Source organism: Crinia signifera, chromosome 3 (genome assembly GCF_055691185.1).
Source record: "Crinia signifera chromosome 3, ASM5569118v1, whole genome shotgun sequence".
NCBI lineage: Eukaryota > Metazoa > Chordata > Amphibia > Anura > Myobatrachidae > Crinia > Crinia signifera.
This window is the reverse complement of record NC_139219.1, coordinates 153,678,301-153,703,316: the sequence shown is the minus strand read 5'-3', so window position 1 is coordinate 153,703,316 and position 25,016 is coordinate 153,678,301. Positions and strand designations below refer to the sequence as shown.

The 25,016-nt window shown below is 43.7% G+C and overlaps 1 protein-coding gene across 2 annotated transcripts in view; it reads left to right on the top strand.

The window, feature by feature from the left end:
- The window catches only part of SLC18B1 (solute carrier family 18 member B1), a 155,788-nt gene that overhangs the window by 51,082 nt on the left and 79,690 nt on the right, over positions 1-25,016 (top strand). For both annotated transcript variants that reach the window (XM_083176779.1, XM_083176778.1), the window contains exon 4: positions 17,957-18,030. In XM_083176779.1, the coding sequence (XP_083032905.1) occupies positions 17,957-18,030 (74 nt within the window). The remainder of the gene's footprint in view (positions 1-17,956; positions 18,031-25,016) is intronic.

Here is a 25,016-nt window from a genome sequence, read left to right as displayed (position 1 = left end):
CAAAACTAGAAACTTCTTTGTAAATGTCTTAACCTCTTGTTTTTCCTTTCATATGGATGAGAGTTAAAAACTCCTCCTTAGAACTCAGGGAATACCATTCTTATAAAGACAGTTAATTGAGAAGTATCCACTATACCAGTGGATTCATCAAACTGTAAGGAAAAATAACAGCAGTTACTGATGTGTTTTCTCACCTGGTTCTGGAAGTCAATGGCAATTCCCTCTACTCGTCTCACTGTAGTTTGACGAGATAGGGGCATATCTTTAATCGCTTTTAAGATTTTATCTTTATTTTTAAATGTTTCAAATAAAACATTTCCAGCATTAAGGAAAGCTTCCTTCAACATTTCTCTATCCTGGAAAGGTTTCTAATGTTTCAATAAAATGTTTGTAATACAGAAAGATGCTTCAGCCGCTGCCTGGGACTGCAAGATAGGTTTTGGGAACGTGAGCTGTTGTGCTCATAATTTAGTTTTCAAGGATTTCACTTCAGTCTTCCCTAGTTCACTATTAGGTGTAAAGTCTTGATCATATTTCTGATGCAGACTTGAGAAATTTCTTTGCAAATTCCCCTTCTTCGCCAGACCAACTTTAGCATGGCATATTAAACATATGCATTTCTCTTTTAAACATTGTAAAAAAAAAAAAAAATCATGCTCTCATTCTGCATGAAAATGGTAATTTTTTGGCCTTTTAGAAACACTCATGTTCAGTAGGCATACTAAAACATAATTTATATATAAAAATATTTTAGATTAGAATGAACACTATAACCGTGTAAAAAGGCGCACACAGATCCCTGTGTTCAAAATTAGCCAAGCACAGCTATGGAGGAATATAGGTATAAATATGAAGCACAGTTCCCTGTGTTCAAAATTTACCAAGCACAGCACGGGATTAATAAAGGTTTAAATATGAAGCCCAAATCCCTGAGCCCAGCACTGGAATCAGCAGCTATAGCTGCTGCTAAAAAATGCTTCCAAAACAACTTTTTCCTAATCCACAGAGCACACTAGTACAGAGAGCTTGCTAAACACGTGTGATCAGTCAGTGTTCATAGCACATGGCGGGTAAAAGAAAGGAAGACACTGACAGACAGATTTCATTTCAGGTACAATTGCAATTGGCTAGCACTGTACCACATGACCGGGACAGCAGCCAATATAAATTACTTGCAGTGCCATCCAATCACTGCCTTTAGGCAGAGTGTCATAGGCAGGGGGGTAGTGATGTTGTTATATATGCCACCCTTGACCCACTAACATCGCCGCCACTGCTGGCAGCTCCAGGCTATTAGTAAGTGTGCTAGTAGTGGTTGGTGTGTAGTGGATGGGGGGTTAGGATCCTGCTGCTAGCTACATGGTGTAGTGGACGGCGTGTGGTGGGCGGTGTATATCGGCAGGGGGGTTGGGATCACACCACTGCCCGCTGACAGCTTCATGGTGTATAGTGGGCAGTGTGTAGCGGGCGAGGGTTTGGGATCACAGCGCTGCCTGCTGACAGCTACATGGTGTGTAGTGGGTGGTGGGCGGCATGGAGCGTGCAGGGGGTTGGGATCCCACGGCTGCAATTGCTGACAGCTACATGGTGTAGTGGGTGGTGTGTAGCGGATCGACTGGTTTAGTGTCTGCGGTCGACCAATTGATCGCGATCGACCGCTTGGCCACCTCTGCAGTAGAGCATTCAGGAGCTAGCGGAGCAAACAAGAGGTGGGTGATTAGCCCTCCCAATACATTTCTGCTCACCTAGCCTCTGGCATATCATACACTGAGCAGCTGCTCTTCTCAATGTCGGCAACAGTTTTCAGTATATATATATATATATATATATATAATTTTTTTTGTACAAACCAGGTCCCCTGAGACCGTGGACCAGGGCTGGGGACGGAGAAGCTCTGAAGTGCTGGGACTGTGGCGGCCACCTTGTGAGGGGCACAGAGACGATTACTGCACACCCGGCAGTGGCGGCCGAGGAAAGGAGAGGCCGCGTGCGCTGACATCACGCCAGGAGCAGAGACTCCCCTGCATGGCCGTGGCTCCGTGGGCTCTCTGGCAAGGGTGGAGGACACCGCCTCCTGACCAGGCGGTAGCACGTGGAAGATCCCCCTCTGAAGGCAGCTGCCTCGGCTCTACCGGGGTACCTGCAAAACACCCCACTGACAAGGGTAGGTGGAACCTGGCTGTCCCTATAAACAGGCTCAAGGGACATTACACACTGGGCGCGGTGGCCATATTGGATGGGGCAGAGGGATTTTTCAACCCCCTCTGCTATCACTGTTAAGCTAACTAAAGCAAAAACCTGCACATCAAGTCTCTGGCTGGACCAAGACTTATGTTATAGCAAAAGCAGGTTAGCCCTGTAGCCCATTCCCCAGCTACCCTCTGGTTGAACTACCACTTTTTTACAACCTACACAAATACCTTCAGGAGCACATCCAGGACTGTCATGTGCACTTAATAACCTAACAACCTTCCTGATGTAGACAACCTAAACATACTATACTGCCTCCATATCTCCACCTTATTGTAATACTCGACCCTCTATGAGAATTCTTGCCACTCGCCTGATCCCACCTGTATATGATTCTCCAGAAGTGCATTTATATTCCTTAAGCAAACCATCATGCCTTCTAAATGCCAGAAAAATCCTACGGGGGTACCACCCAAAAAAACAAAAAGTGCATCCTTGACGAATAGGATTAGTAACCCACTACCTACATCTGGCAGTGCACCTGACCCACTGCTTCAGAAATCTGTGACAACAGCAATACCGGACGATGAAGCACCGATCACAGTTGGCACTATGAAACAACTATTGGCATAATTTAAACACGACATTACATCAGAATTTAAAGTGGCTCTACAAACATGCCAACAGTCAATTTATGCACTGGGTGACAGAACGGACCACATTGAAAATAAGTTAGAGGATGTGGTCAAATCACACAATAACCTCATCACACTCCCATGAGGATCTTCAGGCGGAGGTTACGGGCCGTAACATTATTAAAATACGGGGCATACCCGAATCAGTCTCCAATGCTGATCTTGTGTAATTTGTTACAGACCTGTTCACGCAACTACAACCTGAGGTCACCATAACAGATTTCCTGCTAGACCGCATTCATCGACTACCAAAAGCAAAAAATGCACCAGACGACGCACCTAGAGACCCCCTGATGCGGCTTCATTATCACATTAAGGAAAGAATTCTACAGGTTGCCAGGCCTTCAAACTTTTCTAGTCCTATTTTGGGCGACCTTCAGCTGTTTGGGGACCTCTCTGCTGCAACATTAGCTGACCACAGAACCTTTCATCCAGTTACAAGAGCCCTTCGTAACGCAGAGATCCAATATAAATGGGGTTTTTCAATGAAATAAATCGTCCAACGCAACGGCTCAACTACAATAATAAATATACCCGATGAAGGTGTCACACTACTAACTGCCTTCTACAGCCTCACTTATCCAATGAATTCCCCCTGGCTGGTCAACAGCTGGCCATCCCACCTAATGCAAACTGTCATATGCCCAGTCAACAGTCGTGGTATCTCACTAGATCCAGAAAATATTTTTTCTGTTCCGTTTTTATGAGCTACCATAAATTACATTGAAATGTTTGTGTACTGTCTGTGATGAGTATCCTAATGCGAGCCCATCTTACTCTGTCTTGGGATACTTATCCTCATTCCTAAAGTTTAGGCCTGGCACCTTTACAGTTTATGCTCTTCGTATTTTGCCAATATAAGTCTTTTTCTTTTATGTGTTATCTTTACAGTCACTGTTGAGTTATTAGTTGGGGCTGTCCCCGACAACTACATCCAATATCACTAAATCCGGTTGCACGCACTGAGCTGCAGATTCCGGTCTGGCCTCACTTTCCCATAAGCCACACTCTAGTTCTATTCTCATGTTCTACTAGAGTGATGGAGGAGTATGATCCAATGTGCTGCCATACCTGGCAGCCTTCTGTGACACCATTTATGGTGTTTTGTGTTTTTCTAGTTTCCCTCTCATTCCCCTTCCTATTCCTGCCCCCCCAATACATCTATAACCTATAGAGTCATCCTCCCAAAGGCTACTAGAAATGCAGTTTATTGCCTGGCTATGTAATATCTTTTCTCTGACATACCATGGTAAACATACTATGTATGAATGTTAAGGGTTTAAATTCAAAGAACAAGAGAAGACTAGCGCTGCTTTATTTCTCCAAATCAGGGGCTCATATTGTAGCGCTACAAGAGACCCACTTTATTAAGACCGCTCCACCATCATTCTCTAGTGCTAAATATCCTACCTGTTTTACATCAAATGGACCCAGCAAAAAAAGCTGGGGTCGCAATACTGATATCGGGTAAATGTGACTTTGTGCTAGATAAACAAATATCAGATCCTGATTGCAGGTATTTAATTTTATTAGGGAAATTTGAAAACAAACCAGTTACAATAGCTACGGTTTATACCCCAAATTTTGTAAACTGGTAAACTCCTGGCGGCAGGGAACAGTACTAATTGTAGGTCATTTCAATATGGTCTTAGATCCGACTATGGATAAATCCTCCAGACCCCGCAATCTACATCACGCACCCCCACGAGACCAATCCCATCTTTTTAGAAGCATTCTCCTAGAGCAGGCCTGTCCAAACTATGGCCCTCCAGCTGTTGTGAAACTACACATCCCAGCATGCCTTGCCACCTTTTTTCTATTCGGGAATGCTACAACTATTGCAAGGCATGCTATGATGCGTAGTTTCACAACAGCTGGAGGGCCATAGTTTGGACATGCCTGTCCTAGAGTGTGATTTCTATGAAGATTTTCGTGCAAGGAACCCATCCACGTGAGAATATACATTCTTCTCACCAGTACACCATTCCTACTCTCGCATAGACTTGGCGTTATCTGATAAATGGACACTCCAAAAGATAAAGAAGGCTTCTATCCTGCCCTTAAAATGGTCTGACCACTCTGCCCTTAAACTCAGTTGGGACTGCACTGAGAATAGACCCCCTCCTAGTCCATGGTGCTTAGCTGATCACCTCCTTTTGTATTTAGATGCTAAACGCACCATCTCTGAATCCCTCACCCTTTACTTAGAAAGCAACCCAGCAACACATCTAGCTCCACATTCTGGTGCACTCTTAAAGCTGTAGTCCGTGGCGCAGCGATACAGGCTGCGGCCTATATTCGCAAAAACGCTCAACGTTCCCAGGCAGAACTGGAGGCCTGTATAATAGACCTTGAAACTAAACATAAATTATCCCCAAATGATAAAACTCTATACCGTGCATTATTACAAGTGAAGCTTGGAATATATACGCCTTCAAGGAAGTCCATAAAAATCTTTTCAAACTGAAACAAAGATATTATGTACACGGGAACAGAGCAGGTAGAATACTCGCTAGAAAACTGCGAGAGAAACAAGCAAAAGATAGCATAAGAGCTATTTCTAATACACACTGGACCAAGCTCTCAGACCCCTCTGAGATAGCAGCTACATTCGCACAGTATTGCTCGAATTTATATAATCTAAAGACTGATTCTACGACACACCATCCTTCCCCACCGGGTATTCAAAACTTTTTGAACAAAATCACTTTGCCCTCTCTCTGATACCTCAGTTAGTACTCTTGGAAGTCCGTGGACTGCGGAAGAGATAGACCGAGTGATTGACTAGCTTCCCTTGGAAAAAGCCACAGGTCCAGATGGGTATATTAATAGGTTTTATAAAACTTTTAAGAATGAACTGACACCAATTCTAGCCCAGGTATTCAACAATGCTCCAGAAACCGGCATCTTTCCAAGGGAGATGTTTGAATCCCGGATAGTGGCTTTCCCCAAACCTGGGAAAAACCCAGTACTCCCTGCTTATCGCCCAATAGCCTTACTCAACACAGATGTTAAAATTTATGCTAAGCTTATCGCCAACAGACTAAATCCTCTATTACCTTCTCTTATCCACCAAGACCAGGTTAGATTTGTACAAGGTGGACAATCTCCAGATAACACCAGACGAGTTATAAATATAATAGAATCCTTTTCAACTCCCCATAACCCCCTACTCTTATTATCACTGGACGCAGAGAAAGCTGTCCTCTTAAAGTTTGGAATCACAGGTAGAGCACTTTCCTCCATTATGGCTCTCTACTCAAATCCATTGGCCAGATTGTTTATAAATGGGGTATTATCCCCACTATTTTCCACAACCAATAGAACCCGCCAGGGGTGCCCCTTATCCCCTTTAATTTTTGCATTAGCAATCGAATCCCTTGCTGAATCCATCAGATCCCACCCTGATATCACTGGCCCTATACTGCTAGGGAACTTATACAAAGTCTGCCTCTTCACAATGTCCTATTAACTTTAACCAACCCAACCTCCTCATTGCCACATCTACATGAAGTACTAAATGAATACACAAAAGATTCTTACTACAAACTAAATAGTACTAAAACTGAGGCCCTACCTATCAACTATACCCCAACCCTTTCTCAATTACACAAAAAGGTATACTACTACCTATGGCAAGATAGAAGTCTCAAATACCTAGGAATCCATATCCCCTCGTGAATATCTGATTTAATTACCAGTAACTATCCCCCTCTATTAGCTAAGCTCACTTTACTGATGTCTGATTGGATGCTTCAGTCTGTCTCTTGGATGGGTCATATTGCCGCCCCGAAAAATGGTTGTCCTCCCTAAAATATTATATCTGTTCAGGACTATTCCTGTAATGATCCCCAACTCCCTCTGATGTAAGTTCCACTCCCTTTGTCTTAAATGCATATGGAAGGCCATTCCCCCCTAATAGCACATCTAGATTTGGAAAAATCCGTGGGGCATCGATCGTGGAAGCTTCAGCCATTCTGGCTTTCACAATTTAATTTAAACGAGATGGAGGGGGAAATGATGGCTTTTTTCGAAGTTAATGAAGGATCCACCTCAAATATGTGTCTATGGGACGCCTTCAAAGCTTTTTTGAGAGGGATATTTATTAAAAAGATCTCTTTTCTTAAAAAGGAACATCGGAAGAGAGCCCATGAATTAGAGGTTCAGATGATGCAGCTCGAGGCAGCATACCAAATTATTAAAATAGAGTCAGACTGGAGTAAGTGGCAAAAAGCGCAGGACGAATGGCTGGAGTATGTTCAGGATGTAAACAGCCGCCGGCTCATATCAAGCTCGCATCAGTGGTATTCGACCTCTGATAAAGTTGGTAAATTCCTGGCATACCTAACAAAACATGATAGACCCTCAAATATAATATCTAAAATTGAAACGGAGGCAGGAGAAATTCTCACCTCCAATCCCAACATTGTGGACGAATTTGTCCAACACTATAAGTCAGTGTATCAATCCCACTCAACAAAAAATCAGGATGAAATAGGGGCTTTCTTAAGGGAACTAGATATCCCTCAGCTTTCATCAGAAGATAGAACTCTTTTAGATGCCCCTATAAAAATAGAAGAAGTAGAAAAAGTAATTAGATCATTGCCAGTAGGGAAAGCTCCTGGGCTGGATGGGCTACCAGGCGAGGTATTTCAAAAGTTTGAGAAATTTCTGGCCCCACGGCTTGTCACTGTATATCATAACATGATGGAGGAAGAAGAGATGCCAGTTTCAATGGCAGAAGCCTCCATCGTTGTTATACCTAAAAGAGGTAAAAATTTGGTCAGGGTGGACTCATACAGACCAATCTCACTAATTCCAACAGATGCCAAGATCATTGCAAAAATATTAGCGAATAGATTGAGTGGTGTCATTTAAAGTATAGTCCACCCTGACCAAACAGGGTTCATGAGTGGAAAGTCCACAATGATAAACTTAAGGCGGGCATTTGCATACTGTATATCCAGTATGCCAACATGGAGGGGTTAGCGGCCGCGTTGGCATCATTTGATGCCAACAAGGCATTTGACTCCGTGGAATGGAACTATCTGTGGGGAACCCTCGAGGCATTTGGATTTGGACCATCCTTTATTAAACGGTTGAGGCTACTTTATAAGAACCCAAGTGCACGAATTTCCATCAACGGGTACACATCCGCCCCCTTCTTATTGAATAGAGGGACCCGTCAAGGGTGTCCTCTATCACCGTATATCTTCGCGATAGCCATCGAACCGTTGGCACGCCTGTTAAGATCAAGGTTGAATTGCCAGGGGGCGGGATTGGATAGGAGCTTCGATTTGATCTCTTTATACGCAGATGATCTCCTGGTCGGATTAGCCAGGCCAGCAAGAGATCTGCAAATGGTAGTCGGACAGATTAAAATCTTTGGGGAATTTTCTGGGCTCACCATTAACTGGAGCAAATCCCACCTACTGGCAATAGGAAAGGATTGGTCAGATGAACAACATGTAAGTAACCCCATGGAAAAAGTAAACAGCTTTAAATATTTAGGGATCGAAGTGTCCAGACAACCAGAAGAATATTTGAAAGGTAACCTATTACCAGCATTAGGGGAGGTAAGGAACAAATGTAAATGTTGGGTAAAACTCCCATTGACATTAATTGGCCGGACCAATCTGGTAAAAATGGTTATACTGCCCAAGATCCTATACATACTCCAGCACTCGCCAATATATATTAATGATAATTTTTTTAGAAACCTAAACAGCATAATATCCGCTTTCATATGGGGCAATAAAAGACCCAGGGTGAAATGTAATAGGATGAGAGATTCAGAAAGTGAGAGATTTGGTGAGAAATCTCCAGTTTTTTTAAAGCGGCAATCATTTACACTGCAAAACCAGTTTGATTGTGGAGTATAAATGATCACCGCTTTAAAAAAACTGGAGATTTCTTACCAAATCTCTCACTTTCTGAATCTCTCATCCTATTACATTTCACCCCCAGAGTCAAATTAGCCACGTTGTGGAGAACAAAAGCAAAAGGGGGACTCGCATTACCGAATTTCAAAAACTATTATCATGCAGCCCAGATGGCCCAGTTGAAAACCTGGGTCACAATAGCTGACGCAACTAAGGAACTGAATAGTTTAATAAACAGCGTTGACAATAGGACTACTCCCTTGCAGATGCTGTTATCAAATGGCACCCGCAAGGCCTACCCTCCGATAATTAATCAAGCCATTAGAATATGGAGAATAGTCTGCAAACAGGATAAATTCACAGGGGTGGACCCAGAGACCTCTATCTTATCTATCACGACAGTCCAAGTAGTGAGGAAACAGCAGGGTGGGAATATATGGTCAAAGTATGGCATATGCACAATTGGCCAATTCTATCAAGAGAGAAGGTTCAAATCATACGAGCAGATGCAGGCTGAATATGGGTTACCCAGGGAGATGTTTTTTAGATTTTTACAGGTCAGGAGTGCTCTAACCCAGTATAGTGTAGGTAGGGAAGGCTGGTTGGAGGAAACCCCAATTAAAACATTTATTCAACAAATATCTCACCGAAAACAGATTTCCAAATTATATGGATATGTGCAGCGTAATATTAATGATACAGATCTATATCAGCTTAGGCGGAACTGGATTGGGGATATACCAGATCTAGATGTAAACGAATGGCAGGCAGCTTTAGCTTACCCAGGTAGGGCTACAAACTCCACTAGGACACAACAAGTCCAGTTTAACATTCTACACAGGACCTATATAACTCCGGTTAGGTTAAATAAAATGAACAGTTTAAAAAATGATAAATGTCCAAAATGCGGGGATAACGGGGCCACCTTTTGGCACTTGCTGTGGGCCTGCGAAAAGGTGAGAGACTTTTGGGGAGAGCTCCGCCAGATAATAGGCGAGTTGGGGATACCTCCGAATGCCTACTCCGAGACAAATATACTGCTGGGGGTATGGCCTAGAGGTAATGAGAGAGGTCCTAGAGAGGTAGAAGCATTGCTCCAGAACCTTACAGCACTGGCCAAACTAGCTATTGCTCGTAAATGGATGGCATTGACTGGCCCAGCAATAGAGGAATGGATAAATCAAGTAAATGTCACGTATGCACATGAAAAATTTATATATGCTTCAAGAGGCACTAGCACCAAATTCCATGCTATTTGGGAAACATGGCACAGATCTAAATATTTTAAAACACTTGCAACAGCCATAAGGGCACGTTAAGAAAAATTTACAAAACATAAGCTATGTAATGTAAAGAAATGGGTTAGGGGGGGGGGATATAAAGATAAAATAACGTAAAGTAGTATTTTGATCCCTCATGTATAGACTGGAATTGTAGATGTGTTGAGTTATAGGAATTAATGAAGAAATATAGCAACGGGGGGGAGGGTAGGGTGGGAAGGGGGGGCACGTAAACACGGGCTAGAATCACGTACTATAGGCACGGTTGTATGGGTATTGATTACACAGTATATAGAGTATTTAGTTTTCGTTCTCTCTCCTCCTTCCTTATATATATTATAGGCTAATGACATGAGTAGTAAACAACAATAGTAGAAGGTTCTATCTGGGCAAGGCTAACTAGCTAGAACGGTCCAACTGGACCACTAGGCCACTACATATAAACTAATAGGGGCTAATAACCATATAGCGATCAATTGCCCGAGCAGGAGCAACTAGATACTCAAGAAAATAAGAAACCTTCAAGGTTGTTCAGAGCGAATGTTTTATTCCACCCCGCCTGAAACTAGGCGATCAATAGTCAGTGTATCTCTCCATTAGTTAAGTAAGTCTCTACCTTCCAGGATGTGGTGCGCATTTGCTATATGGGAGAAAAGGTATATGTTTGACCTTGTTGTATTTTTGTGTCTCTCTTTTTATATTTTTGTATGTACTAATATGTATGTTATGTCTGTCTCAAAATTATATGTCTTTTTGCATAAATAAAAACTCAAAAAAAAAAAAAATGCATATGGAAGGGAATAAAACCCAGATTGTCCCATAACACTTTCTTTGCCTAAACTGGATGGATGCCTGGCATTACCAGACCTCCAGTCCTACCAATATGCCAGATTACTCGCCCAGATAGGGAAGTGGCTTACAGAGGATGACCCTAAGCCTTGGATCCTACTGGAATGTAGCCTGGTGGCCCCTTTCCCCTTAACAGATTTATTATGGCTACCACCAGGTGTAATGCCACCCTCTGCCTCACAATCATTAGCAGTACTAGCCATACGCATAGCATGGTTAGCCCTTATTTCCAGTTCCAATGACTCTTCTCTCCCCTCCTCCAAACTCTCCTTACAGGGCTTATCTCAACTTATCCCCAATTTAAATTTTACTACAGTACTTGGAAAGTTAAGAAGTGATCTCTTTGACAGAGGTTACATCTGATGGCCTATTAATGTCCTATACTCAACTTCGATACAAGTACTCCCTACTTCATAGAGACTTTTATAAATTTCTACAGTTGAGACATTGATATTATAGCGTTACACCCCCCATGAGATATTTGTATTGCCCAGATACATACACAACAAGTTAACGACCTCTGAAAGCAAAGGAAACATAACATGGTACACCCCATAAGTTCCCCTCCATTGCTAAGTGGGAATCCAACCTGGCATGCTCCCAATCGGAAGACTAGTGGAGCATGGTTTATCGGACATGTTTCAGTTTGTCCAAATGCATTTCCTACTCAGAACACTTTTACAAGCTTCTTCATAGACTATATTTGACTCCAGCATGACTCCACACCATTTGGCCCTGTACTTCCAATCTATGCTGGCATAACTGCGGACATATAGGCACCCTTCGCTTTGTCGGGACTATGGCCCTCTGTATTCATTACCATATCTAAAATAACAGACTCTCCAATACACCAAACCCATTATTAGCTTTATTTCATATCTACCGTGGAAACATGCCCGCCAATGATCGCTATGTAATGGGTCACATCCTAGTAACCACTAAGTTCCTTCTTGCACGACATTGGTGTATGCCTTTTATCCCCACCATAGAAATGGTTGAATCAAATGTACAACTGCATTGTGAATTCGAAATAGCTGGAATTACTTATTCTCCAACTGCTACTAATACTTTGATAAAATGGTTTCAATGGTCTGAATATTGGCTGTCCCGGACACCTACTCCCCTTTCTGAGCCCCAACCAACATCAGCACTAACACATCTCCCAGACCCGTCCATTTGGTTCGGAAGTTGATATGTATTAACTCTATAAAGGACCCCAGTACCCAAGACCCCCCTGCCTCCTGTTCGGTGAACCCCCCCCCCCCCCCGTGAAACGTATCCCTTTTGTTGTATATGTTAGATAGCTATGGCTTCAAACTACCTAACAGACTATTGATTACAAATGATTAGTGTATCCCCTGCCCCTTTATCCCTACTCCTCCCCACCCCATTTAATGTTTGACTACTTTTATTCTTATTTGTTTGTTATGTAATATACCTATGGATCGTTGTCATTAACGTGATTATGATATTTATAAATTCTCAATAAAAATGTCATTTAAAAAAAAAAAAAAACTTGGGTGACAATTAATGGGGTGCGATTTTTCATTTATTTTTTTGGGCGATGTTTTCGCCAATATAGCCGTTTTAGCACTTTTTCCGAAATCGCATAATTAATGAGATGTGAAATGCAAACAAAATCGCACATTCTGAAGTGCCAATTTTTAGTAATGCCAAAACTCGCATCCAGATGTTTTTCCATTATAAAGTATACAAATCGCAAATTTGGGAAAATGTTACAAAAAATCGCCACACATGCAGAACAGGTTGTGATGGGTGAATTTGACAGAACCATGCACAGATCATTGAGATATGTGCATGGTTCTATGGTAAAATATGTGTAAATGTTTCTTTAAAAAATAAAAAAAAACGGAGTGGGGTCCCCCTCCTGAGCATAACCAGCCCCGGGTTCATTGAGCCAGACCTGGTTCCAAAAATACAGGGAACAAAAAAGCTGGGTGTCCCCCATATTTTGAAACCAGCACCGGGCTCCAACAGCCTGCGGTGTCATGCCACAGCTGGGGACACTTTTTACATAAGGTCCCCTGGCCGTATCATGCTCTCCGCGGCTGGTCAGCCTTGGACAGGGTACCTGGGGGAGTGTGGACACCCCCAATAAAGGGGTCCCCCCACCAGGCTTCACCCGTCTAGGGTTGAAGCCCAGGGCTGTCACCGTCGTCCGTGGCTGTGGACGCTGGCCTGATGGGGTTAAATCAGCCATACAATACATTGCTTTATACAGGTGAACTACAAGTCCCAGCAGGGCTCCCCCGTATGCTTGGACTTGGTGAACCACAATTGAATGTGTGTGTGTGTATAATAAATGAATGTGTGTGTGTGTGTGTGTGTGTGTGTGTGTGTATATATAAAACTTGTACTGTTTTCTATATATACTGTTTTTTAAAAACATTCTTTTTACAGGTTGACTACAAGTCCCAGCGGGCCCATTAATGCCCCGCATGCTGAGACTTGTGTAACCCTGTTAAAGGGTTAATAAACCAAATACGTATGTATGGACTGTAGTTGATAAATATATGCACATGGTTGAGGTAAAAACCCTTCATATATTTACACACAGGTAAAATAAGTGATATGTGTATCAATGGTATGTATAATTCATGTATAATTCATATATGTGTGTGTATGTATATATATATATATATATATATATATATATATATATATATATTTAATACCATATTACGTTTCTGTATTTAAACAACACTAGCTGTTATGTACACATTGGTGGTGGATGGGGATAAGACATGTGTATTCAATGCAAGAAACAGGTGTTAAACAGTGATGGGCAGTTTAGTAAAGATAGTTCTGGAATCCCCACACACCTTTACAGCTGACAATCCCCAGTGCTGGCAAGGGAGTGTCAGTGGGTGGGGTTTCAGATCACACCACCAGAGAAAGAGGTCAGGTTACACAGCTCTACAAGGGTATAAAAGAGGAGTGCATCAGCTACTCAGAGTCTGGAGTTCCCTCCCTCCAGTGCTGGCACCTCCCCCCACCCCTGGCAGCTGGGCTGTAAACATGAGCTGTAAGCAGGCTGCTGGGCACAGGGGGGTGGGGGTGAAGCTGAAGAGAGAGTTTGGCCAGCATTCTTGGTCACCACTAGAATATTGCCGATGTACCCCTACATAACTTTTTTTTGGAGCTGTGGTGCTGGGGCAGGCGTTGGGAATGACGCGGCAGCTGGGAGGCGTGTCGGGTATGACACGTGAGGCGTCTTCCGGATGCTGGGGACGCCACGCTGCGGCCTGCGCAGCATGACCTATCAACGAATCGCGCTGCGCAGGCCACACACCACACTGCGCATATCCACACACATACATACCACATGAAAAGCCTGTGTTTGTTCCTCTGCACCTTACTCTGTAGGAGACCTCACAGTCCCAGTGTTGCCTCTGATTAAAAACCCTCCCATGACTAGGCTGCTGCTGCTGTTATCCATGGGCCTGAGAAGCATGTAATGAGCTCCACCAATCAGAGCTCAGCACAAACGTCTCAGCCTCTGTCCTCTGGTGGAAAGTGTTCATGGAACTTAGTCAACTCCCAGTAATGCACTGCACACTTGGCTCCCAATGCTCTGCACCAATAATCATTGTCACATTGGCAGATAGGTGAAGCTACAGCACTAGCCCACTCCCATGAACAAAACCTTTAGCTTAAAAAAAAAAATACATGCCAACCACAGGGGGCCCCTAGCTAGAGGGGTAGAGGGGGGCCCAGGGGCACTGACCCCTTGTGCCCCCATTATAATCCGGCCCTGCTAACAGGCCAGAGTATGCCAGTATACCTACTGGAGTACAGCTGAGAGGGGCCCAGAACACAGCATGGCATATGTACCAAATTGCCAGTGGTGTTATAAGAAAGATACATTTATACAGAGATTTGCTGAGATTACATCAATATAATAGTAACATTTGTGAACAAAACTGTCAAGTCTGCTTTGCTGCTTGTGACCTGATACAAATTGTAAGACCAATAGTCTATTTCTCCTATGTATATAGACAAATCTGCTAAACGGGCTAAGATATGTTAAAGGAACTCCATCATACTTTCAGGACTTCAAAGGAAAAGGCCCCAACATGTGCACCGCCAAGTGCTTTGCTATTTACTACTCATATGTAGACCAAATATTTATATGATTATACTGCAGTCTGCAGTGAAATTGTTTCATGTTTGTTATTTAAGTTATATATTAGTTACATATTGTTAATAGAAATGTATAGAAATCTGGAACCGCACTGAGGGGCTTATTCAGGTTGATTCGCAAGGCCGTGAATTCGCAGCCTTGCGAGTCCACCAAACCCCGCCCGGCGAATGCACGCCCCCCCGCCGCCCCAGCAAAGTGTGGCTTCGCCCGCACAGCAGCAAATGGATGTTTTGCATAAACATCCATTCGCTTTGCTGGGGTGTCCGCCCACATCATTCGATGGTCAGTGACCATCGAATGATGTTTAGCGTGCACGCTTATATAAGTGACTTTTGAGTTACTTAGTTTAGCGTGCACGCTGGCGTGATATGGGCGGGCAGCTGACATCCGGTGATGTCAGCTACCCGGCCCACACACCCGCGTCACTGCCTCATTACCATGAGAACGCCCAGCATTCTCATGGAAACGCCCATGGAACGCTGGGCGTTCCCATATGGTAATGGGGCAGCCCGGCGCTCCCCGCCCCCCCCCCCTCGCTGCCATGGGTGCGTGCACCCAGCGACCCGAATGGTCGCCGTGGGTGCACGCACCATGCGCCTGCACATGCGCAAAAACACGCCTGTGCATGCTCCAGACGCACTCGCGCGCAGTACCGATGAAATCTGAATAAGGCCCTGAGACTCCAATGCATTGTCCAGGTGGTGAGAAGTGTGAAGCACGTTGTACAACCCTAATGGGTATAAATGCATTGGATCTGTAGTGATGGCAGGAGTTGGATTGGGAAGTGAGGAGTATGAGTGTGTACACACGGTTCGATGTTCTGTGCGATCCGATGTACGATTCGATGTTTTGTCCGATTTTTACTTTTCCCTTTTTTTCTCTACTCCTTAAGATATGCCTTAAGATATGCTTAAGATTTTGACTTTTTACCATACAATTTGCTATGCGATTTCCTATTTGATTTACTATGCGATTTCCTATGTGCCTTAAGATTTGCTTAAGATTTTGACTTAGCGATTTTGACTTAACAACAGGATGACTGACAGGGCCCTGGAAATCGTATAGCACATCGCATCTTAAGCATATCGCAAGGCACATACGATGCATGCGATATGCTTGCGATTTGTGCTAGATAGAGTGTGCTGCCCACTCTATCTCCCCTCCGATCTCTCCTTAAACGGGAGCGCGCATCGGGCTAGGAAGCCCTTACAATGCATACAATCAGTATGCGATATGGCTTCCGATGTTGACGATATCGTCAACATCGGAAGCCATATCGAACCGTGTGTACACACTATATGAGTGCAAACCTGTTAAGTTTATATATTTATATTTGTATTATAGTGTCCCTTATATCATAGGGACACTATAATCCCTTAAAGCTATTTCAAGCTCCTATTTTTAACTAGATCTATAACTGGATTTTAAGTAGCTTTATTATCTCTTCCAATAAAAATATTACAACTATTGTTTATCTGTGAGCAGTGGTGATGAGGCAATCTAACAGAATATGTAATTGTAGGTTGTTGCATAATTTATATCAATGTCATTTATACAACACCACTATGGGTTTTCCCAAGTAGACCCATTATAATATATTATATAAATAATATATTATATAAATTAATTATATATATAATTACTTGGGTGGAGGCACTGACATAGAAAGGCAAAAACCCTTTAACCGAAGGATAAGGATGAGTAGCATATTCAAGACATAGTAAATTAGTAGCCCAAAATCCCCATAGTGGACAGAGGGGTTACACTTGTGGTTCACCAAGTCCCAGCATGCGGGGGAGGCCTGCTGGGACTTGGACTTGTAGTTCACCTGTATAAAGCAATGTTTTGCATGGCTGATTTAACCCTATCAGGCCGGTGTCCACAGGACACGGACACTGGTGGCAGCCACAGGCTTCAGCCCTGGAAGAGTGAAGCCTGGTGGGGGGACCCCTTTATTGGTGGGTCCCCGGTACCCTGTCCAAGGCTGACAAGCCACAGCGAACATTATACGGTCAGGGGACCTTATGTAAAAAATGTCCCCCGGCTGTGGTATGACACCTAGGGCTGTTGGAGCGCTGTGCTGGTTTCAAAATACGGGGGACCCCCCAGTTTTTTTGTCCCCGGTATTTTTGGAACCAGGACCGGTCCAAGAGTCTGGGGCTGGTTTCAGAAATACGGGGGACCCCTACACTTCTTGTCCCCTGTATTTTTGTAACCAGGTTCGGCTCAATGATCCCGTGGCTGGTTATGCTCAGGAGGGGGGACCCCACACCATTTTGTTTTGAAAAATGTTGACGCAAAATCGCACATTTCCTCAAATTCGCACATTTTCATGACTAAAAATCACACATATCGCACTTGAGGCACATAAGGTGAGAGGGCCCTGCTCGTGAGAGCTTACATTCTAAAGGGGAGGGTTAGACAGACTGGGGTGACACAGAAGGTGAAGAAGTGAGCTTAAATAGGTTAGGTTATGCAAATTCTCGGCCAATAATGCGACTTTAAAAGTGCAATGTGGTGCGACTTCGGAAAATGTGATTTTTTTTCCGCATTCCATTAAATCATGCCCCTTGTGTCAACCAATTTTTTAATATGTCAACATTTTGTGCAGTCAACCTTTTCAGGTGTCTACCATTTACATGTCAACCTTTTGACTGTCAACCATATGGGCTTGTCCAAGTGACTTTCAATCTAATTATGGAGGACCCAGTGATTTACACCCATTTATAAAATAATGCAAGTTTATTGTGGTAATTCCCTGGAGGTTAAAAAACATGTACTGCAATGGTTTACATTATAATATTACATATTAACAGGTACATGACTGTTCCCCTAACTTAATTAGTATTATGTTTTTGAGGAATTGTACCAATAATGTGTTTCTCAACATTGCAGATTGTGCAGTTAGGAGCAAAGTTTCTGTTCGTAACTGGTATGTTCATATCAGGAGTTGTCACTGTTCTTTTTGGGTAAGTTTTTTCAATTTAACTAGGTATTTTTGTATTTTTCTGCCTTGCTTTTAAAGGGCCTTTACATTGCAGAATTTGATCAGTCCTTAAACACAAAGAGAAAATGTACGCAGAATAACTTTCGTATGAACTGTGCAGCCACATACAGACCTCACTTGTGCATAACATGTAGAGTAGAGATGGCTATTGGTAACTGCTGATTCAAATCCATCAATGTTTTTAGTCCAATGATACTGTATACTGTAGATTGTTGTCATCATTGCTTGCTTCATGTATACAGTATTTTGTGATGTAATACTATACACCGCAAACTAAAATAATGTGAAAATGGATGTTTTCACACTGTTTTACCTAAATGCTCCAAAGGGCTTTTGGATCATATATATGTATATATATATATATATATATATAGATATATATATATAGATATATATATATATCTATATATATATATATATATATATCTCTTATCCACATCCTTCACTTCAAATCATTTTAGTGAGCAGATATTATTTCCCACATTTGTAATGGGAAATGTAATCTGTCAACTTTTGTAATGTTAATTTGTTAAAAAAAAAATACCAGAGGGAGCTTTACAATAATAATGCCATCTTCAGATGTGTTATGTAGGCTTACCTCTGTTTGCCCTACACCTGCTCTGCCCTTCATACTGAAGTTAGCTTCTATGATCAGCCAGTTCTAAATAGAACCAAAATCAATAAAGTCAAATTTACGTGAACCCAGGGATTGGTGAACTCCTTCTCTAACCTGGTCACCTGATCTGTGCTGTCATGTAAGGTGTCTGCTGGACCTTTTACTGAATCTCAGCTGGCTGCTCAGATCAGTAGACTGGGTCAAAGAGATGGAGATAACTGACCCCTGATCCCTGGGTGGAGGAGCACAGTGGATGCAGACAGGTAGGCGATCCAGTAGCAACTGCATGCACAAGCACATTCTCACTTTAGCTTTTGTGAGAAATACCCTGAGAAGTGCACAGACCAGATTTGCAGGGAGTTTACTCACAAGCTCTGCATGTTATTTGTAGTAAAGATTTACAATATTAGCAATTGCATTTATGTCCTCAGTGGCGTAACTAGGTTTTGGGCGCCCCCCGCCATTAAAGGGAGGGTGCCCGCCCCGCTGCCCATGCAAACCCCCCCCCCCCGCCGCCCATGCAAACCCCCCCCCCCCCGCCGCCCATGCAAGCCCCCATCCCCTGCAGTCTTACCTACGTTCGGTTCAGTACACGCTGGTCGCGGCTCCCTTCTTCTGCTATGAGGACCACCACAAAATGTCTGCACCCATACAGCAGACAGTTTCATAGAACTGTCTGCTAAATGGGGGCGGACATTTTGTGGTGGTCCTCATAGCAGAAGAAGGGAGCCAGGACCTGCGCGTACTGAAGACGGGTAAAGACTGCGGGGGATTGCGGCGGGGTGTAACTATAGAACTGCAGTCCCCGGCGCCCGCACATGCACAGCGCCCCCCCGCGGTCGCGGGGGCTGCGGTGCTATAGTTACGCCACTGTATGTCCTTAATCCTTTAACCCTTTTTTTTTTTATAATCTCATGTATTTATTTTCTTAACTGTCTGCTTGCTTTTCAATATGTAGCAGGCTGGCATACAGAATGTCAGTTGTTCTGCTGCTGTATGACAGGCTTTTCCTATGCTTTTAATGGTGGAATGCCACTTGTTTAGCAACTGTGTTTGTTTTCTCTATGGCGCACAAGTGTATGGGATGCAGTAGGTAGATCGTCAGTCATTAATTAAAGTATATTGGCGCTAACATTCCCTGCACCAAAATAATAACAACATTTAAATGCATTTTAACAGTGTTACTAGTATAACTGTAGACATGCAGTAAGTAGCATTTAGACAACCCGTTCACCTTATATGTGACCATATGTTTTTCCTCTATACTTACAGTAGGTGTATAAAGGCCAGCACATAATTTTATTGTTCCTCAACAAAAGTCATACTGTTGCTTTTGGTCACTGTCTGATCTTGGTTTTGACCATGCGGCAAAAAAAGGTCTTTTTTTGTTGGGTGTAAAATGTAGTCTGATACAGAAGAAAGTGTGATCTTTCACACTCAAGGTCACGGCCTGGCCGCTGGATTACAGCCATAAATATCTACTGACTTGCTTGGCTGCCATGTCCATGCTGTCCCCGCAACTCTTGAAGAGCAAATGTTATGAATGCTTTCACACACCCACCGGCTTTTCACTGAGTTGTAGTTGACCACAACTCCCATTTTCATACGTACTGCATTGTCAACATGACTTTATGATTGACACTGAGAGACTCATTCATTGAATGCAGACCAGTGTTATGGGACAAAAGTGAAGACCTATACATACCTTTCAAAATGCCCCCCATCCAGGAGGGATTCCTTCTTAATTTATGAGTGCTATCGACTATGGTGATGCACCTTTCTTACCCATTAACCTGTTTAAAACAGGTAATGGCAATCACACATTAAGAGGGAAGTCCAGAAACAAAACATTGTGTCCCCCTTGAGTAGGTTATAATGGTGGGAGGTATTCATATATAAATATAGAAATGGCATGGCAAGAGGTCTGCTTTGAATTAAAAGAAGGTTTTAAGACTAAAGATTATATATATATTGAAGTAGTTGTTTTTGCAGCACTTTTAAATTAGTTTAATAATCCATCTGATACTGGTGCTCTGTCGCCCACACACTGTACAATGCTGCTGCCGCACATGCCTACTTCATACCTTTTTAGAAAGCACACTTGTGCACAGGCACACCTTAATGTCCGGCACCCCCCTTAGGCTCGGATCCACGCCCGCACAGATATTACAGGCTGCTGTGATTCACAGTGAGTGCCACAGCTGTTGATCTGGTGGTTACAGTGCATTGCTTCTGGTCCCGCCTCCTCGTTACACCATGCAGAAAGTCACACCACACACACAGCAACCTGTACTGCCTCCTGCCTGTCTGCACTGCTGCCCACTCTGCGAACAATGCTGAGGGGGAGAAATGCATTCTCCCATGGAAGTTAGGATGTAAACAGCCCGAGCAGGGGGGCGTGGCCTGGAGTAACTGCGGAGTGGACGTGTTTGCTGGCTCTCCCGCCAGACATCCTATTTAATACTGCTTTTAAGCAACACTACCTCCTGTTTTTTGGTCTGTATCAACTTGGGAGCCTCTCCTGCATCCACGGGGCTGAGCTGGCGCTGTTTTCCCGGTGTCTGTCTTCATCTGCGGCTCGGTGTATCAGGCGGTGGGCCCTTCCGCGTGGCATTCGGAGCTGCGCCGCTGGCTGTTGCCGGGCGCTGTGCTGAACGGGCGTGTTCCCCTGCTTGTGCCCGAGGGGGAGTTGTCTGTTATCCTCCGGTGCTTGTCTGTGCTGTCTACCTGTCCGGGCTGGACCCTCCCGGCAGTCTCCTGCTGTTCAGCTGAGGATCTCGGTGGACGGCACCGGCGGCCATCTTAGATTCTCCTGGCTTGGTGACTTTACATGGAGCGAATGGTATACCTGGAATGGTGAGTTAGTCAGCTCCCTATTCTACCCTTCGGGTCTCTGGAACGGTATTCCTCCTGTTATTTGTGACAACAGTGCATCTAACTGCACATTGCCATCATAGTGCTGGACAGTATATTCTGGATTGATATTGCTACTTATAGTCTGGGACCACCGACTGCATGATATATGCTGCAACCATGGCTGTTACTCAACTAATAGAATGTATTAAAGCCTCCACTCAGAGACTCCTTCAGAGACTTGAGGGGATACGGGTGGGAGAATCTTCCCTTTCCTCTGCTCCTGACAAAGATGCTGTAGAGAATAAAGACGCTACATCTATTTGTTCTCATACAACACAACCTGTACACCCTGAGGTTATTCCAATGGTGCCGTCCCCTGTTTTCTGCAGTAATGTGAACGGGAAGGGCGGAGATGGAACTTTCCTCCTCGATTATTATACTCCTGTATTCTTTACAAACCCATTGGCCTTATGTATGGGAGCACCTCTCCTTTCACACACCATTAAGACATCCGATGATTGTGATGAGACTACTATATCTCCATATACTAACCCTACAATTCATATTGAGCCCGTGCATGATGAAAATCTGCTTTTCTTCAAGACCTATCCTGGACTGCTGGCTGACGGTCACTTTACATTTTATTACATATCCACATTGTCTCCACTGATGCTCTTCTTGTCTCTGCTGAATTTGCCGAAACCTCCAATACGCCAATATGCTAAATGCCTGTTTATTCATTCTGGAATGCGTAGAGATGGGACTGCTGATGTTGCCATCCTATATCGGAGCGTCTGCCGCTGGCCAGACTGAAGATTTATCTAATGGAAAGGCATTTGCCAAATACGACCGCTTTACATCACACTCTGTTGCTTGACAATATCATATCCTGCTTTAAGTTTCTTTGATTCGACTTGTCCGCTGATATTGCATCCTGTTATTTTATGTTACTATTTAACTTTTTTTTTTTTTTTACGACCACAATATACTGTATGTAATATTTCTACTGTGTATGCTTCTGGTGGGAGAGCCAGTACCAACTCCTAGTTCAAGGTCATTAGTTTTTTGTCCCTATGTATGGGTGGGGGGGTGTGGGGGGGGTATATATATACACATATATGCTTGGTGGGGGAAGGATGGTTTTAATTTGGCCCAAATATTTATATATCCTGATAAATTTGCCCCTGCTATTATCCAGTCACTCTCCTTCTATGTGGGTGTGGTTTTTTTTTTTTTTTGGGTCCAAGATGAGCCCTCGTCACATACTGTATACAATATCCTGACATCGCTTGGCGGGGGGAGGAGCTAGATTGGATGGGGGGGGGGGATGGGAATAGATAGTCAGTAAGAGATAGGTAGTTAGTAGTTGTGGGGGGGGGGTACAGTTCAGGGATCCAAGTACACCTTAGTTGGGGCTGGGTAGTACAGGGTGGGGGGTTATATGGGAGGTTTGTTTTGGTCGTTTGAGGGGGGAGGTTTATTTTGACTTTTTATACTAATGTTGGACACAAATATTTAGATACCATAGTTATTATTGGCATATAATTTCATACTGCAAAACCACGTCAATGCATGGTGATTTTGCTCCTTTTATGCAAATAATTTAAGTGTGAACATTTCTTTGCTTTATCTGTGATGCTTTCACAAACGTTACCCGAGTAGGCGCCCTCGGGTATATACATATCCTGTATTACTCTAAAGAAATGCGATTGTATAGGTCACCCTGCTTCAACTATCCCCTTATAATCATCACCATGATGTATATGCCTAACTTTCTGATTTTGTCTGTTATACTTAGCACCTATGCTATATCTGTAAGGGGGTATGCTGTTTGTTAAGCAAAATTTAATAAAAATCATTGAATTTAAAAAAAAAACAGCCCGAGCAATGAGACTGTGAATCATCATCTGTCGTAACCCCCCCCCCCCCTCCTCTTGGGATTACCTTTTTTTTTTAATTTTTTTTTATCTTACACCACAATATCGCATCGCATTGCATCGCATGTCCCACAAAATCACATTCGATTTTATAGGGTGTGCGATGCCATGACATTAGGTATACAATAATATGATTGTATGTCCCAAAAATAGATTTAACGCAACCCCCCACTATCCATGCCACCTCGAAGCGTGGAGAGCAGTGGCAAAACACATCCTCCGACTTTTTCATAACCCCACTATCCATGTCGGCGTGGAGTTGATTTTATGAAGTGTGGCGAGCGCAGCGAGCCACCGAGCCCGTAGCGTGGCGAGCGAAGCGAGCCCCGTAAGGAGACGCAGATTACTTTACATGTATTCCTCGGCCCCTCGCCACCCTGGTGGCTCGCTGCGCTCATCACACTATATAAAATCGACTTCACGCCGATGTGGGTAGTGGGGTAATGAAAAATAGGCTAATATTATTCAAATAATAATTGTAGACAGCGCACTGAATTAAACACATGATATTTATAAAAAAAAACAATTATTTAAAAGGCTTAATCACAATAGTAATTAATAAATCTAAAAGATAATTTAGACACACATGGGCAACCACTTCAACCTAGCACAGTTCTGATGATGTATATATAAAGTCCGGTGTCTCTTACCCACTAATTGTTGGAAGATGGAGAGTCCAAATAGCGGGGAGCTTGTTTATGATAAGAAATGAGGTAAGGATAATATGTCCTTGAAAAAGTCCGTCCAGTTATGGTTATGGGCAATATGAGGAATGGACTGATGAACGGGGGGGGGGGAGGTGATGTGTGGGATTGTAATATGAAACTTGCAGAGAACTCACTTGCTGGAAAGATGGTCCTGTGCTTCAACCAGTGGATGATGGTAAATGGCCGGGAGCACGTCCAGAGCAAACAGCGGTGCGGCTGAGTACTGCAGTTGGAAGCCGTCTCATCTATCGGCGTGACATCCCATGGAGAGAGCCAACGTCGTGAGTGACTGGATACCTGCCGCACTCTGTTGGTGTGAGACCAGATGCGAGCTGTACCTCTCGGGGGTCCCGTTTGTAATTCAGGTCGGTCAGGGTTCGCCGCAGGTCGCCCTTCCGCTTGTGGGTAAACCAACACCGAGGGAAAGGATGGTGGGATTTGAAGTCAGCTTGGTAGAACAGGTGGCGGGTGTGAGTGGATGCCGGGTGGTCCTCCCGGTCTTAACGCGTTTCTCCGTCGCAGACGGTTTCCTCAGAAGGGTAATGAAAAAGTCGGAGGAAGCGTTCCGCCACCCCTTGCGGGGCTTGCTGCGCTCGCCATGACTCGGGATGGCGTGGGGGAGTGCGTTAAACCTATTTTTTGGGACATACAATCATATTATTGTATACCTAATGTCATGGCATCACACACCCTATAAAATCACATACGATAGCATGCGATTTTGTGGCAGATGCGATGGCCCGGGGCTGAGAGAGCAGTGAATAAATTACATAGAAAATCGCATCGCACATCGCCCTAAAATGGCCCATGCGATTTCACTACGCAGAATAGC